Source organism: Rosa chinensis, chromosome 2 (genome assembly GCF_002994745.2).
Source record: "Rosa chinensis cultivar Old Blush chromosome 2, RchiOBHm-V2, whole genome shotgun sequence".
Taxonomy (NCBI): Eukaryota; Viridiplantae; Streptophyta; class Magnoliopsida; order Rosales; family Rosaceae; genus Rosa; species Rosa chinensis.
The window spans coordinates 22,933,667-22,950,971 of NC_037089.1; the positions used below are offsets into that span (position 1 = coordinate 22,933,667).

Below are 17,305 nucleotides of genomic sequence, written 5' to 3' on the forward strand. Positions count from 1 at the left end.
TGGATTTTCAGCAGGCTTTGACGGCGGCTGCCGCCTATGGAGAAGAGGTCGCCGACGAGCACATTAGGGAGGGCATGGCTGCTGTGGTTGTGGAGACTTTGTTCCCGGCTCACTCCGACTCGTACAATACAATCTCGACCCGGGTAACTTCGGCTGCATTTGGAATTGATCGGTCTATGTTTTCGTTGTGCTAAATTTTTGATTTTCTTATAGATTTGTGGTTTGAATCATGAATTGCTACTGTTTTTGGAAATGGCAGAAACTCCTGTATTGTTTTTTTGATTCAGTTTGATAGTTTTGGTTTTGATTTGGGTAATTACTATGAATTTTACAATTGTTTTGATTTCTGAGTAGCTTTTGTATTGTTTTGAGTTATGGTAATGAAATTGGATCTTAATTTTATGTCTCATTGTTTCTGATGGTGTTTTATTTTGGTTTGTACTTTTGTTTTTGTGGTTGAATTCTGGCAAAAGAGAGCAAGTGAAGCGGTTTTCAATGTTGGTGATAGTAGCTTTCGGAGTTTGTGAGAGTAGCTATTGGTTTTGGTGAAAGTAGCGTTTTGTTGTTGGTGAGAAGAATTTTTGATGTTGATGAGAATATATTTTGTTGTTGGTGAGAGTAATTTTTGGTGGTGATGATTGTAGCTTTTTGTGGTGGTGGTAGTAGTTTTTAATGTTGGTGAGAGTAGTTTTTATCGGTGGTGAAAGTAGTTTTTTGCGGTGGTGGTAGTAGTTTTTTGCGGTGGTGAGAGTAACTTTTGTTGATGGTGATAGTAGTTTTTGATACAAGAATAACTCTCTAATGTTAGTGAGAGTAGCTCGTTAGTGTTAGTAATAGTAACTTTTGTTGTTGGTGAGAGTAGTTTTTGTTATTGGTGAAAGCAGCTTTTGCTGTTTGTGAGAGTAGTTTTCTAGTGTTGGTGAGAGTAGCATTTGTTGCTGGTGAGAGTAATTTTTGGTATTGGTGACAGTAGCTTTTGTTGGTGAGGATAGTAGCTTTTCGTTTTGGGGAGTATAGGTTATTTGGTAAGCAGTAGCTTATATTATTGTTAATAGTAGCTTTTGTTATCCCATCGGAGGTCGCCGGAAATCTTACTAGAATAGTTTTTGTTGCTAGTGACAGTAACTTTTGTTACTAGTGATAGTAGCTTTTGTGACCTCGCTGGAGATTGCCGGAAATTTCTTCGGAGTAGATTTTGTTGCTAGCTACAGTAGCTTTTGGTGTCGGTGACAGTAGCTTTTGGGGTCGCCGGAGGTCGGCCGGAGACCTTGCCGGAGAGGAGAGAGAGAATGATTGTTGACTTTTTACTCTAGTGACATTTATATAAATATGTTAGTTTTTAATATCCAAAATATAACACATTTTTTAATCTAGTGGCCTTATGAGTGAAAAAACTTGTTGGTGGCCTTATGACTAAAAAAACATTCAAAGATGCACTATATGTAATTAACCCTTTTTTTTTTTCCTCTTGGGTTGTCAGTCCCCAGTTCCATCAGTTCTATATGACGTACATTCCACACGCACTGTCACGTGCACTGCCTTATCTACTACAATCAAAGCTCCCCTTCCCAAATTGAGAGCGAGGCGTGAACTAATAGCAAGCACAAAACTTCTGCGACCCAAAACCCCGAAAAGTGTCCCCCTAGTTCCCAAAACGACGCCGTTGCGCCTCCCTTACTCAATCAGATGGCACAGTCTGTAATACAGACACATATACACCCCTCCCTCCACTCCATTTTTATGTCCCAAAACAAAGAGGGAAAAAAAGAAAAAAAGAAAGAAAGAAAAAAAAAGCCAGTACCAAAAAGAAAGCCTAAATTTAGATGATCCCAAGTCTCTAGGTCCACCAGAGAGAAAAGCATTTTCATTTTCGGTTTTTCAAATTTGGAAAATTTGAATCTAGGTTTTGCGACAATGGCGGAGCAGAGGAGCAACAAGTGGAACTGGGAGGTCAGTGGCTTCGAGCCGCGCAAGTGGACCAGTTCGTCGCCGACCGCGTCGACGGCGACGGCGAGCTTGGACAACAGCGACGGCGGCGGTTACAGGCCGGGGCGGAGGTACTCGATCTCGGCGGCGTCGGCGTTGGCTCAGTCCGAGCTTTCGAACCAGTCCGTGACGTCGAAGCTCCAGAAGCTCCAGGAGAAAGTTAAGGTATGGCGGTTTCTAGGTAATCAGGGCTTTTTTGAGGTGATTAGTGGTGAGAGACTGAGAGTCTCAGTGGTTTAGTGGAAGTGCATTTTGAAATTGTGGTGAAATGGTTTAGTCTCTGAGCTTGTTGAAGTTGTGGTAGTATTGTTTATGTGGAGATTATGGAGGTTTGTGTTGATTTTTGCTTTTTGATTTTGGACAGCTTGCTAAAGAAGATTACTTGGAGTTGAGGCAAGAAGCGAGTGAATTGAGTGAGTATTCGAATGTGAAACTTGAACGAGTTACTAGGTATCTTGGTGTTCTTGCTGCAAAAACCCGAAAGCTAGGTAAGGATGAAGGTTGTTGCTCTCTGTGGGACTTTTTTTGTAAGGTTTTTAATGCCGTTGGGTTGTTTTAATGGATTTTGAAAGTTTGTTTTGAAAAATTTCAGATCAATTTGCCCTTGAAACTGAGGCTAGAATTTCTCCGCTGATTAATGAGAAGAGAAGGTTGTTCAATGACTTATTGACAGCCAAAGGTACTCATCTTCTGTGAGTTTTCTTCTTTTGGAACTCTTTCTCTTGTTTACACACACACATACTCAAACAAACACATGTGCATGCATTGTTTTCACACTTAGTTACATTTAAGTTATGTTGCAAAGTTATTTAATTGTAGCCAAAGTTACTAAATTCAAACGTGGCAGTCCTTTTTAATTAGCCTTTTAATTCCAGGAAACATAAAAGTATATTGTCGTACACGACCATTATTCGAGGATGAAGGTTCTTCAGTTGTTGAGTATCCTGATGATTGCAATATCCGTGTCACTACTGGTGATGCTGCCTTGTCCAATCCCAAGAAGGAATTTGAACTTGACAGAGTTTATGGACCTCATGTTGGACAAGGTGAGAAAACCTTTTATTCTTTCATTATTTTCTCCTTTCACATTGTGGTTGTCCTGCATCACACAAACACACGCATATATCATATACTCCTACTTTATAGTACGTGTGTTTCTAAAGTATCTCTGTCATTATTTTGTTTGTCAGCCGAACTTTTCCGTGATGTTCAGCCATTGGTGCAATCAGCATTGGATGGATATAATGTTTCAATATATGCTTATGGGCAAACCAACTCAGGAAAGACACACACTATGGTTACTCTCTTTTCCTCTCTCTCTCTCTCTTTCTGTGTTTTGTTTTTATTCTGTGTGTCTATGTCAGCATGTGATCCACGATGGACTGCTATTGCTATCAAGGCCTTATAACTTCAAATGTTTTATTATAATTCTTATATTAAACGATTGAAAATTTTAAATCATGTAACAGATTTTAAAAATGGATTAGAAGTGATTTTCAACCACTGAATGAACCTTAAAGCCTGGTGAAGTCTCTCTTATTTATCTTTTTCCGAAAAAGCTGGAAATTACTTTATTGTTATTGTTATGGATATATTTTTTTCCCCATTTCATTTTTAATCAGAGTAGTTTCAATTCTATCACATTCACCTCAAGCACCATTTCATGATATTTGGCTGTCTTTTACATTTTCCAGGAAGGATCTAGCCATGACCGTGGTTTATATGCTCGTTCGTTTGAGGAGCTATTTGATTTAGCCAATTCTGATTCAACTTCTACTTCTAGATTTAAGTTCTCTGTTACAGTTTTTGAGCTCTACAATGAACAGGTGTGTATTTTTAACAAATATATCCTGATTTCTGGTTTTGTTTTCTAAATGGTTTTCGACCATGGTATTATCATGGTAGACTTGATGTGAATCCCTTCCATGTTCTTTTAGATAAGGGATTTACTCTCGGAATCAGGAGATGCTTTGCCAAAGATTCGCATGGGATCTCCAGACTTCTTTGTAGAACTTGTCCAGGAAAAAGTTGATAACCCACTGGACTTCTCTAAAGTATTGAAAGCTGCATTTCAGAGACGAGGAAATGATCCCTCAAAGTTCAATGTTTCTCATTTGTATGTACCTAAGTTTGTATCTTCAAAACTTCATATATTGATTATAGCATTTATTAGTTTATGGTTATACTTTGGATAAAATATCTGAGGTGGAATTCTTGTTTCTCTATTCTCAGGATCATCACGATACATATATACTATAATAATTTGATCACTGGGGAAAATACATACAGCAAGCTCTCTCTGGTTGACTTAGCTGGTAGTGAAGGATCAATTGCCGAAGATGATAGCAGTGAACGTGTGACGGACTTGCTGCATGTCATGAAATCACTTTCAGCGTATGTTTCGATGATAATAAGAGTTTTTAGTTTATTGCAACCAAAGTCAGATATTTTTTTTTCAGCCCATACTGAGGTTTTGCATGAACACTGCATCTGTTGATGTGTTGTCGTCTTTTTATTATGTGCGAATGTTTGTGTTTCTAAATTTACTCCTGTCATCCTGTACTCAATTGCATTTGATGTTGTGCATGCAGATTGGGAGATGTTTTGTCTTCTTTGACTTCGAAAAAGGATGCTATCCCTTATGAAAATTCAATGCTCACTAAAGTACTTGCAGACTCACTAGGTAATTCTATCTCCTTTTTCTTTATTATTAAACCACCTTACTTCACAGCTGTTTTGACATTTACGTTAGAACTGATCTTGGTCATTTCATTCTAAGATGAAGGAACAATGATAACGAAAATTGCTTTATTTACTATTCTGGCTGCCTGGTTTGGTGGTTATTGTGTCAGATTGACCATGCTGTTTGTCACCCCTTACGGTCCTCTATGTGACCGATCGATTTATCGTCTGGGAATATATATAGTTCTATATTTGTTTTTCTTTCATCAGTTTAATTGGCAAAACTCTTTGGTTTCATGTTTAAATAAACCTTCTGCAGGTGGAAGTTCAAAAACTCTGATGATTGTTAATGTCTGTCCAAATGCCTTGAATTTGTCGGAGACATTATCATCTCTCAATTTTGCTTCTAGAGCTCGAAATGCTGTTCTAAGCCTTGGTAATCGAGATACAATTAAGAAATGGAGAGATACAGTAAGTTCCTCTCTCTTTATGTATCATACTTTTCTCTCCTCGGAGTTGAATTATTGCTGTTAGGAGTTCATTGAATGCTTAAAATGAGATAAAAATATTAATTTACACTTGGTACAGAAATAAACAGTTCATCAATTTAAACCTGGAGTCCCTGTATAAGCTTGCTGAGTTCACGATTCCTTCAAGACAATCTACTTTTTGAGTTTGTACTGGTTAACACACCGATATGAGCAAATATAATGAATCAATTTTTGATATTGAATTTGTGATGCCTCTTGTAGGCAAATGATGCACGTAAGGAGTTGTATGAAAAGGAAAAAGAAAGTCAAGATCTGAAACAAGAGGTTTTGGGACTTAAACATGCACTGAAGGATGCCAATGATCAGTGTGTCTTACTCTTCAATGAAGTCCAGAAGGCGTGGAAAGTTTCTTATACATTGCAGTCAGATTTAAAGGTTCTGTAACTTTCTGAGGCTTTCCAATTGACTTAGATGTTACTGGTTGTTGCTGGTAATTGCATTTGGTCTAGCTTTCTGGTTTATGCTGTTTGTTTCTCTTAACAGTGAACCTCACGTCCACTATTATTGTATCATTCATTGTGATCTATACGACTTGGTCCTTTAAAAAAAAATAAAAAAAATAATAATAATAATTAAAAAAAAAAATTGTCTTACAAGTTACTTGAAGTCAGAATAATTTCTTCCTGAATCGGTTGCTTGAAATTTTGAAGATGTTTTAGATTAATAGCCAATCTTAATGTTTTCTGGCTTCTTGGTTTAGCAACTCCAATTGATGAATTTCTTTACAGTTGATTTAAGCAGTCTAGTTGATTGTTGTGTTGTTGGTGTTGTCCTATCTACATATGTGATTCGGTATTGATCATGTAGTTGCTAAACTGGTTTAATATTCTCATTTGATGCAGTCAGAGAATATTATGCTTGCAGATAAGCAAAAGATAGAAAGGGAACAAAACGCACAGCTTAGAAACCAAGTTGCTCAACTGTTACAGGTAGAGCAAGACCAAAAGATACAGATTGAACAACGAGATTCTACAATTCAGGTTTTTCAGGTTGGTCATGTCTGCTTATTATTCTCATTTACTTTTGTTAAGGTATAATATTTTCTCTTCAACTACTGTAGAACAGCTGTTCAATGATAATGCTGTGTTATATTTACCTGATTTATTTTTTGGTAACGTATACTTCATTGGCTTGGAGTGGTCTGATGTGAGTGAGTATTCAAGTATTAAGTTTAGATGCGTTTTGATGATTTTTAACAAATGTACCTGTTCATGTCATGTCAGTATGCTTATAGAAGGCTGTAACAAAGAGTCCATGTAAAAAAGACTTTCTAAAGATCTCTATTATGCTTGCAAGAGTATGAGTTATCTGGATGACTCACAGAAAAAAAGTTGAACTTTGTGTACAATTCAAATTTAGTTCAAACTATTGATATGTATGGAGTGAAGAGAAAATCATTTTTTTTCTCTCACATAAAAGTAAGGAAAGAAGAGGTCATGATGTTTTTTTTGGGAGGCAATATTCACATCCCCTTTTTGTATCTTCACTCCATTCTTTATTGTTTTAATTATAATAGGCCCTCAGTAGCTTTTAACTCCCTCAAAGTGAAGCCCAGCTCTTCTCAGTCACCCAATCAACCTGTTTCACGTGTGAATCTCTTGCAAAAAATCTCACACATGAGAGATGCAAAACCTGTCAATGGAAGTATCATTTCACAGGCATAGGCTATTAGAAGCTTCACAATTGCAAATGTTTCCGGTTTAAACAGTGACAGATAACAAAGACACAATGGCCAGAATGCCAGAATGCCAGATGCTATGGTTGGTTTGACCTACGCTGTTGCTCAGATCCAGAAAACTTGGAAGTCACTTTTGCTGAAGAGGGGATTGAGTTCTGTGATTCGTTATGCTGTACATAGGTATCGGCTGTATGGTAGCTTCCCTATATAGAACTACATCTCTCTTTTGTGTATCAACTGCATAGCTGTATCACTATGCCACATTGTTCATCTATTTCACTCCTTCAAAGGCCACTCACACCTCCTCTTCAATCAAATTCCACTCTCATCAATTAACAAAACTTGCTGTCCAGTGGTTTTATTAGGAGCTTTCATCGACCTAGTAGCAGAACTTACTCGGGTTCATGACACTATTTTAAGGGATGAAGTGCTATGGTGGTGGAGGTTTTGGCTAGACGTGATACAGTGGTGGAGGTCCAGAGTTGGTCACGGAGGTAGAAAAACTAAGCGTGAAAGTTCTGGGGAGTTACAAAGCTACTAATGTTTGTTGAGAAATTATAAGAATAATAATGGGGATGGAGTGCAGCAAGAACAAAAATGTTGTGCGAATATCTCTTCCCTTTAAGACAGTTAAAAAACAAGAAGCCCAAAAGAACTAAGCAGGGTTTATGTTTAAAAAGCTCCTGTTTGTAGCGCCGCTCTTCATATGAGCAACTGAGGATATTGTCGAGTCTGCTTCAAATCTCCAGAGTTTGGTTTTATATCCGCTTCATTGCTTTATAAGCCCTGTTTTTATATTTATTTTTATTTATTTAATTTTATTATATATATATATATTTTTTTTTTTTTCTTTTTTCTTTTCTTTTCTTCCTTATATGAACTTTATAAGCATGTGATTTATTTAGATCTTTGTTAACATTAGACTTTTGAGAGTTATGGACACATAATTAAAAAAGAATCCAATCATTTCCCTCTGTACTCCTATTAGTTCATTCAACTTAATTTAGTTTGTCTAAATTTTGCCACGTATTTACAGTTGATTGTCAGGGAGCTGTCAATTGTAGGGGTCAGCAGTTAGGCTTTGTTTGCATAGCTATTGTTTGACTTTGTTTGAGATATAACTCAGCCCAATTATGGTTTAAATAATTACAGATGTATGTTGCTGAATGTGGTTTTTACATTAAAGTAATGGTGGCACTTTTCATTGTCAAGTGGAATGAACATGTTTCGAGGTTCAATTTCATTGCATTATTAAAAGGAGTTCTGGAGTTGAATTACGATGGAACTATGGTTATATGAAAGTTTCAAATTTATATTTTCTTAATCAAGCATTTTTATATTGCAAGATTGCACTATATGGTGTTCTCTAAGTTTAACTGCTTGATTCAGGACAAAATTAAAAGTATCGAATCCAAACTCAATGAAGCTCTTCATTCCAGTGATGGTCCGTCAACATTAGGCTCAGAACTAGGGTCTGCAACTCTGTCAAATTCCAAGGCAATTGGGGATGACATAGCATCTCCGCCCGTAACTAAGAAACTGGAAGAGGAGCTTAAAAAACGGGATGCATTAATAGAGGTATGCTCTTCTACCATAATTTGACATATTATCTCTGTAGAATAATGCTAATTACTCAATGATCATGGATCATCATGACATCGACATGGCCTCTTATATATTTGTGAGCATCTTTTATTGTAAATGGGCTACACAATGAGGGGTTAGTAGGAACCGTTAAGCCCATGGTTTGCTCCCATGTTATCTGCATTTCGAACACCCTCACTGTACCTACCTATCTATTTCGCTGGAGTTTCGTATCTCCTAAGGATTGTAGGGTTTGAAACAAGGTCCCACTTTTGATCCCTGGTCTGCGAAGCGGGTTTTGGGGACTTCTAGGTATCGAAAAAAGAAGAAGAAGAAATTGTAAATGGGCTAGAGTATGCATTATCCATCCTATCTGTGTCCGAAATACTCTGAATCAATACAAGGCATGTATTTAAGTTATCTGGAGTTATTATAGAGGGATGTACTTTTTGTAATATGAGTTGAAGCAATAACATGAATATATCCATCCAAATTAAAAGTTGATAAGATTATATATAGACCCTTCAATGGAGTCATATACTATCCGGTTAATAAACATTCTATAGATCTAAGCTAGTGTCATCAGTGTTGTAGCCAAATTTTTTGTTAAGAGGGGTCAAACTTACATAGCTAGTAAATTAAGTCAAGAGAGAAGAAGACTGGGTGGTTTTAAAACACTATACTAATCTACAAATAATTACCTAATGACATAGAAAGAAAATTTATTAGCCCCGAAGTTTCTTCCTATGATAAACATGGAAAAAGAAAAAACAAACCTGTAAATAAGGAAGAGATAAACAAATTAAGGAGAGGAAGAGGAGGAGAGGAATAGATACAAAAGAAACACATTTATTTTTTAGAATCAGGTGTCATAAATTAGTTGAAAGTAACTATTTTATTGCTTTAGAAGGGGCAAAATGAGCCAAGTAGCTCATAGTTCTCATATATAAAAGTAAAAACTTAAGACATAAGGGACTTTGTCAAGATGGTGAGTAGGGTCGAGTGACCCTCCTGATGCCTATGTAGCTACGCCTTTGATAGTCATGCTACAGTAGCATGAAAGGACCAATACAGAACTTGTCTCTTTTATTTACAATGCAAAAAACTACTGTAAAGTACACACAAGGCATGATTCTGTTCTGGTTTCCTTTGAACTTACCTCTGGTTTTGTTTTTTTAGTATTTGTTTTGAATTGGATTGACTCATAAGTAACTACAGCATTAGGAACCGATAGTTGTGTTATGTAGTCTCTTCCACTATGGGTCAGTCTCCTATTTCATTCATGGTTTTGCATCTGTGCATCAAAATGTGATCTCTTAATCTATTTTTCTAATCTCATTTAGAATGCTATTACTGTTCTGTTTGGTTCTGAAATGATGACTTTGCTCTCTCTTCAGAGGTTGCATGAAGAAAATGAAAAGTTGTTCGATAGATTAACAGAGAAAGCATCTTTGGCTGCACCACCACAGGTTTCTTCTATTCCATTTTCATTAGATTTGTTGGAGGGCATCTTGTTATACAGATGCAAATCACACACACAAAAACCTATGTATCTTTGTGCAGCTCATACTTTTTTCTGCTTTTACTGGTATCTGCTACTGTGTTACATCATTCTGTTGTTGTTGCTCTTCTCCCCTCTACCCCCCCTCCCTCTTTTCCATTTGTTTGTCAAATCACATCTGATGTCCTTATTGTTGCATTCATAGAGTTTCTTGATTCATTGATTCATGGGAACTAGAGTCTCTGACTCCATGATAGCTATATCATGTATTAATGTGTTTCTTTATGCCATTTGGATAACTGAAAGGTTTGGGTGAATTCCAACTATGAAAAGTTTTGAATAGCACAAGTGTGATATCATGTGATGGTATGAACTACTAGGATAATTTTCATTATCTCTGATGTGAGGTTGTATAGAAACTATGTTCACATTCGTTTTTTTCCCTGATCTCTGATGCCATGTTCATCAGATAAACTATATTCACTTTATTTTCCCTTTGGATGTGAGATTTAGGTAATTCAACTTCTGTGCTTTGCTTTGGAGTTTGTTCTAGAATTCTGATGTTTATGTATTTTTCTTTTTCAGTTGTCAAGTCCACTATCCAAGGGGCCGCTAAATGTTCAGTCTCAGGACCTTGTGAGGTAATACTTTAGTCACAGTTTATGATTCATGTCATTTTTGTCTTATATTCTACTTTTCAACAGTTTGTATCTCCTAGAAAGAAGTTTCGTACTAAACGTTCTTTTTCATTACTTTAAAACAGGAATGATAGTAGAGGGCTGGATGTTCCTTCATCACTAGCTGTGACTGCAGATAAAACTGATGGTACAGTTGCTTTGGTGAAATCAGGTCCTGAGAAAGTTAAAACTACCCCTGCAGGAGAATATCTTACTTCTGCCTTGAATGATTTTGACCCTGAACAACATGACAGTCTTGCTGCCATTTCAGATGGTGCAAACAAACTTTTGATGCTGGTAGGGTTGGTCATTGGCTTTATGTGTTTCATTGATGATAATGTGCAATGATAATGGATGTGGTGTCATAATGAATTTGTTTTTAAATGAGTTATTAATGGTTCACTTTCATCATATATACCCTGCATTTACCAAAAAGAAAGAAAAAACATATGATTCATTAACCAAAAAAACATTACCGCCAAGTTGAGTTGGCTCATTCTTCTTTTTTGTTTTTTATTTTTTAATTATTTCTGCAGACACAGTGCATCCAGTTCTCATATTGGTAATTCATTATTATTCTTTCAAGTTTGATGTGCACACATAATCTTTCTTACAGGTTCTGGCTGCAGTAATTAAAGCTGGGGCTTCTAGGGAGCATGAAATACTTGCTGAAATAAGAGATGCTGTTTTCTCTTTTATTCGTAAAATGGAACCGCAGAGGGTAATGGACACCATGCTTGTATCCCGTGTTAGAATTTTGTATATTAGATCTTTGCTTGCTAGATCACCAGAGCTGCAGTCCATCAAGGTAATGAAATATGACGGACGTGAACTTCCAGTTTGTTGCTATGCTTTATTGTTTTTCCCTTTCTCCCTGTATATGATTTAGTGTTTTACCCTTTTTCCATCTTTTTATTTACAGGTTTCTCCCGTTGAGAATTTTCTAGAGAAGGCTAATACTGGACGTAGTAGAAGCTCCAGTCGGGGTAGCAGCCCTGGAAGAACTCCTGTGAGCTATGTTGATGTGCAGGTCCAAGGTTTCAAAGTGAATCTAAAGCCAGAAAAGAAGTCCAAGTTCTCATCTGTTGTATCAAAGATACGCGGACTTGATCAGGTAGCTCCTATAAACTGTGGTCTCTCTCTCTCTCTCTCTCTCTCTCCCTCCTGGCTTTGGAATTGGATATAATCATGATAATAAAGCAGGAGATACAAAAGAGAATTCTTCCAACACAGGCAGAAGCCAGACCACAGAATGAAGGAAAAAAAAAAAACTAGACATTTTCTCTCTTTCTTTTCTATTTTAGAGGAGAAGATTGTTGTACACTCTAGTCTTTAAATTCTCCTGTTTTTCATTACCCGTATTACATGCGCTCCTTTAATTGTTTTGCACTTTGCTTTCACAGTTCTCTTTTGTTAGAAATGGTTTGTAACTTTATGTGGATATGGCTCTAAGCGCTTAAATGTACAGGACTCTCCACGGCAGCAGATAACTGCAGGAAAGCTTAGGGAAATAAATGAGGAAGCAAAAATTTTTGCAGTTGGAAATAAAGCTCTTGCTGCTCTCTTTGTTCATACACCAGCCGGTGAGCTGCAGCGCCAACTCAGATCCTGGCTTGGAGAGCATTTTGACTTTCTCTCAGTTACGGGAGATGATGCATCAGGAGGCGCAACCGGTCAGTTGGAGCTTCTTTCAACTGCAATAATGGATGGTTGGATGGCCGGACTTGGTGCTGCAATTCCTCCAAATACAGATGCTCTTGGTCAACTTCTATCTGAGTATTCGAAGCGGGTTTATAGTTCTCAGTTGCAGCACCTGAAGGTAGGTAGCATTCATGGGTTGTCTGGTTATATAGTTTACTTTTTTCTTTTGGTCCAACAAAATGCGTGAGGGCCAAATTGCTTCTTTGATAATATGCACCTGTGAAATCTCTATCAATGAATTATTGGTTCTGTTTTCAATTTTTCTTTTTATATTCCAGGACATTGCTGGTACATTGGCATCAGAAGGGGCAGAAGATGCAGCACAAGTTGCAAAATTGCGATCAGCTCTTGAGTCTGTTGATCACAAAAGGAGAAAGGTAATCATTTTTATCTCCGCATATTGAAAAGAAAATAACATCCTTACAGGAAAAAGGATGTAGTTCTATTACTGTACCTCTGTAATTCTATTCTAGTCTCTTGACAAACCAGTTATCAGATATTATGCTAATTTATGGTTTTATCAGATTTTGCAACAAATAAGAAGTGATGCAGCCTTATTGACATTGGAAGATGGAGGTCCGCCTATTCAGAATCCTTCTACTGCTGCCGAAGATGCACGATTAGCATCTCTCATTTCCCTTGATGGCATAGTGAAGCAAGTGAAGGTTTGCCTCTTTGTAGTTTTAGTGTTTTCCTTATTGATTTGGGGCATTGTAAATCAAGAAAGGAGAAATCATGATATATCTACATTACAGGATATAATGCGACAATCCTCTGTAAGTACCTTGAGCAAGAGTAAAAAACAACTATTGCTTGCTTCTCTAGATGAACTTGCCGAACGGATGCCTTCCCTTCTTGAGATTGATCATCCATGTGCACAAAGGCAAATTGCCGATGCTCGTCATGTGATTCAGGTATCTATGAAATGTTAGACCCTTATATATACATATTTAGCATATGCTTCTTCTTAAACTTTTGCAATTGTGTATTACAAAATGCTCTATGGATAAGCTTGACTAGAAGGGAAGCTACATTATCCGTCACAGGGAAAATTCTAGATAGTAGAAACAATTAGCTCATTATAGAAAAAGAGAGAAATCGGATATGCACATTGCCATGTCAACTTTTTTTTTTTGCTTTTTTCAGTCACTTCTTTCTCATCCTTGTTTTTCATTGGTTGTCTATTGCGGTTTTCCTATCTGGAATCTTTTATGCTCTTTTTGGACTTGCCCTGTTTATTCAATATAAGAAAGGTGTTTTTGAGTAACTGTAATTACTAGAACAATAGAATTGAACTGAAAATGAGCTGAATGGACACCTTGTTTATATATGGCTGGGGAAAATATAAACCCATCTAGTAGCTTGAAGAAAAGAACGGGTTCAAGCAAATGCATGTAGAATCATGGATCTATTTTCATTCGCAACTTTCTTCGTTAGTATTGAAGTTAAAAAAACTTCTTTTTAACTGATACAAATTCTTCTGTTTCTTTGGGTGCATTAATACTTTTGTCTGACATTGTAATGTATTTGATTTGTTTGCTTCACCCCCCCCCCCTTAACTTCTTTATTGCTTGCAGTCCATTCCTGAAGAAGATGATAACCTTCATGAACAGTCTCATGCTCGCAAACCATCTACAGATTTGGGATATGGTACTGAAACTGATGTGGCCCAATGGAATGTCCTGCAGTTCAATACAGGCTCAACAACCCCATTCATCATCAAGTGTGGAGCAAACTCAAATTCAGAATTAGTTATCAAAGCAGATTCCAAGATTCAAGAGCCTAAAGGTGGTGAGATTGTGAGGGTTGTCCCAAGACCTTCGGTTCTAGAAAATATGGGCCTTGAGGAGATGAAACATGTATTCTCCCAACTCCCTGAGGCTCTAAGCTTGCTTGCCTTGGCAAGGACTGCAGATGGAACACGAGCTCGGTATTCTCGGTTGTACCGGACTTTGGCCATGAAAGTTCCCTCACTGAGGGATTTAGTTGGTGAGCTTGAAAAGGGGGGAGTCCTAAAAGATGTCAAGTCATAAAAGAAGACTTTTGGACTCCATGGTTGCGGTGTGCCTTGTGTATCATGTAGTTATTTCATCTCGGCATATGGAAACAATTGTTGTAATTTGTAAAATCTGTAGTGTGCAATCTGTTGTAAACTGTGTTGCTGCACGGCATCTACACGTTAATGCATGCCTGCATCACTGGCATTTTAAGCCATCTCATGTAAGTTCTTCATGGTCGGGATAATTGCCAGTGAAATTTATAGCAATTTTCTATGCATTTTGAAGCCGTAAGTGATCCATGGTCAGCATCGTCTTTGGAGTATCCTTCAATGAGTCTGAGCCTGCCTTTTCATAGTTGAACTTCAGTTGAATGAATTGGAGATCATAATGGGGTTGAGAAGGTGCTTTTCTTACCGAGTTTGATTACGAATTGTTTTGAGACGATTTGCGGGTTCAACCAAAATGTCAAGAGTTGAGCAATCTAGGCTAGTGGTATAGGCAAGTTCGAACCTGTAATTGTGTTCATCGTAGCTGCAGCCTTAACAAACTAAAAACCGAGGAAAAACCCAGATTATACTGATGCAAGATTCAGAGGAGAACAAGAACTCAGCGAGTCTTAGTAAGCCAAATTGATTGGAAAACAATTTTCGTCACAGCCTCTATAACTGAGGTTCGTAAGATATATCAAATTTTCAATTTTTTTTGTCTCTGCTTTAATTTAGTCCTTGTCCCGGTAGGAAATATGATTGTATTAGAGCATCTCCAACCAATCTTCTAAAACAATTATGTTACGGTCAATGATCTATGTAGCAATGAATGTGTCAAATATTAATTTATTGATATTTGTATTGGATCTAATATATGAATATACGATTCACGAATTGAATTGATGAAACAAACATAAAAAGTACATGAAAATTGTAAGCATGTAAATTTTGGATGTATACCAATACATGCCATATGAATTGTATGTAATTGTAACCAAGTTTTTGTGACCGTTGGTTGTGTATATATATGCGCAAGTCATTATAAGTAAAAATAACATATATTTTCAATCTGATTTATTTGGTTTTGTATGTGACTATTTTAGTGTGAAAGAACGTGCTCTTAAGATGTTGGAGACGACTAAAATATTTTCTTATAAATTCGACTAGACATGATAGGAAAAAAGAAAAGAAAAACTACCTTGCGTTTTGCACCAAGTTAAGTGGTAATCTACAACTTTGGTCATTGTAGCAATGCAATTAGTCAACCTTGTTGATATGGACTAAATTAGATATTATAAATATATAAAAGAGCAGATTTGATGCGAAAAAGTGTGCACCTGATTGTTTTGGCGCTGTTCCTTTCTCTGTTCTGTTGCACTATCTTATTCCCTTATTTTTATTCAGGTATGCATTCTTTATTATTCTGTGGTTTACTTTCATATAGAGCTTATCTGTTTGTGCTTTTTGGATATGAGTGAAGATCACAAGCACGCTAATTTTTTTTTTTATGTGGGGTTGTATTTCTGGAACTTAATTATTTAGGGGTTGTCGTCGATATCGTTTTTTTTTTTTTTTTTTTTTTTTTTTTTTTTTCTAGACATTCATACATATAGACAGAAAGAGATAGGGTTTTAGGCTTATATAAAATGATCAAATGCGAGTGTGCATCTATTACTTAGGGGTTATCAATGAAAAACTATTGCTTGAACTCATGTGAAATAGTTGTTCTTACAATGAATTGGACACGGATGAGTTTTCTTCGTTGCTGGACTGAATTGAATTGTGTTGTTGCGATATTGGCATTCTTTGCTGTAAATCATAGTCACTTTTGTTTTTAATTTTAGTTAGAAAGGTTTTTACAATGTCAGAAATTTGAATTAATATTATAAATATTATCATAGACTTGCAGATAGAACATTAGGGTTAATTTATTGTATTGGTATCACTGAATCAGTTTATGATTTGTGATTGTTGTGAATAAATTTTTTGAATTATTCTAAATGAGTGTTATTATTCCTGTTGTTGTGACCGATTAGATTTCTATCCTTTTATTTTCTGTTTGTGGATTGATTGTTTTATCTTTTATGTGCTATGTTTATAAATGATGGAGTTTTTGATTAGTCACTCCTTCTGTTTGCTGTCATTATTTTCTTTTCTATAGTGTTTCAGTTGGTTTCATTGTTTGGCCTCTTTTTGTTATGGATTCCAGAACTTAATTTTATTTCTTTTGGTTGTTTAGAAACTGTAGGTTCGAAAATGAAATATCCTACGGTTGCATTTTACAGAGCTATAGTTATGTCATAATTTTTTATCGCTTTTTGTTATTATTATTTTTTTAATTATTCTGTAGATTTTGGGAACAGTGCCCTGTCAGATTTTCTAATTGCTTCAGAGTTCAGATTCAGGTATAGATCTTAAAAGAATGTGGATTAATTTATGCTTGGTTATTGAAATGGATGATCATACTATGTCCTGCTATACTATGTTAATTCTGCAAGGTTTTGATAACATTCATCTAAGTTTTTCCTGGTGATTCAGCTTTCTTAAATTTCATTTTTGTCTTCTTGATTTCACCCTGCATCTGGATTTTCCAGGATACTAAGAAAGGGTACTTATGCTTTTAGAATGAAGGCTTCAATTCAGTTTCTCCTTTCAAGCTGAGACGTTACTCTATGACGTCGTCTTGGTTGCCATGAGTCGAATACAGTTAATCGAAGACAAAATTTGCTTATGTCAAGCTCTCATCCAAACTTTTCACATTTCACTTGGACTGTAACAGTAGCTTGGGCAGACAACGAAGTTAATAGTACTTGCATTATTGATGACCGTGTTTTATTCTAATTAGCAGTCTTGATAGGAAAATATGTAGTTCACATTTTCAACCACAAATCTGAAACAAGGTTGTTGCGATATTGACATCTGGTTTGTCTTATTAAGAGGAATACTGCTATGGCTGCA

The 17,305-nt window shown here is 36.4% G+C and overlaps 1 protein-coding gene and 1 long non-coding RNA gene across 2 annotated transcripts; both read left to right on the plus strand.

Moving 5' to 3' along the window:
- Nucleotides 1-1,722: 1,722 nt before the first annotated feature.
- On the plus strand, nt 1,723-14,665 carry LOC112186635 (kinesin-like protein KIN-14B). Its single transcript, XM_024325110.2, has 23 exons — nt 1,723-2,151; nt 2,351-2,474; nt 2,579-2,665; nt 2,862-3,032; nt 3,177-3,283; nt 3,681-3,812; nt 3,924-4,102; nt 4,219-4,380; nt 4,578-4,669; nt 4,988-5,139; nt 5,421-5,594; nt 6,062-6,208; nt 8,287-8,475; nt 9,879-9,950; nt 10,568-10,623; nt 10,746-10,956; nt 11,276-11,467; nt 11,582-11,773; nt 12,128-12,478; nt 12,639-12,737; nt 12,885-13,025; nt 13,116-13,274; nt 13,938-14,665. The coding sequence occupies exons 1-23, from the start codon at nt 1,915-1,917 to the stop codon at nt 14,391-14,393; spliced, it is 3,882 nt and encodes a 1,293-aa protein (XP_024180878.1). The 5' UTR covers nt 1,723-1,914; the 3' UTR covers nt 14,394-14,665.
- A 992-nt stretch (nt 14,666-15,657) lies between these two features.
- LOC112191021 lies at nt 15,658-17,187 on the plus strand. Its single transcript, XR_002932748.2, has 3 exons — nt 15,658-15,751; nt 16,698-16,752; nt 16,942-17,187. It is a non-coding gene; the product is annotated as an uncharacterized LOC112191021 (long non-coding RNA).
- The last annotated feature ends 118 nt before the right edge of the window (nt 17,188-17,305 follow it).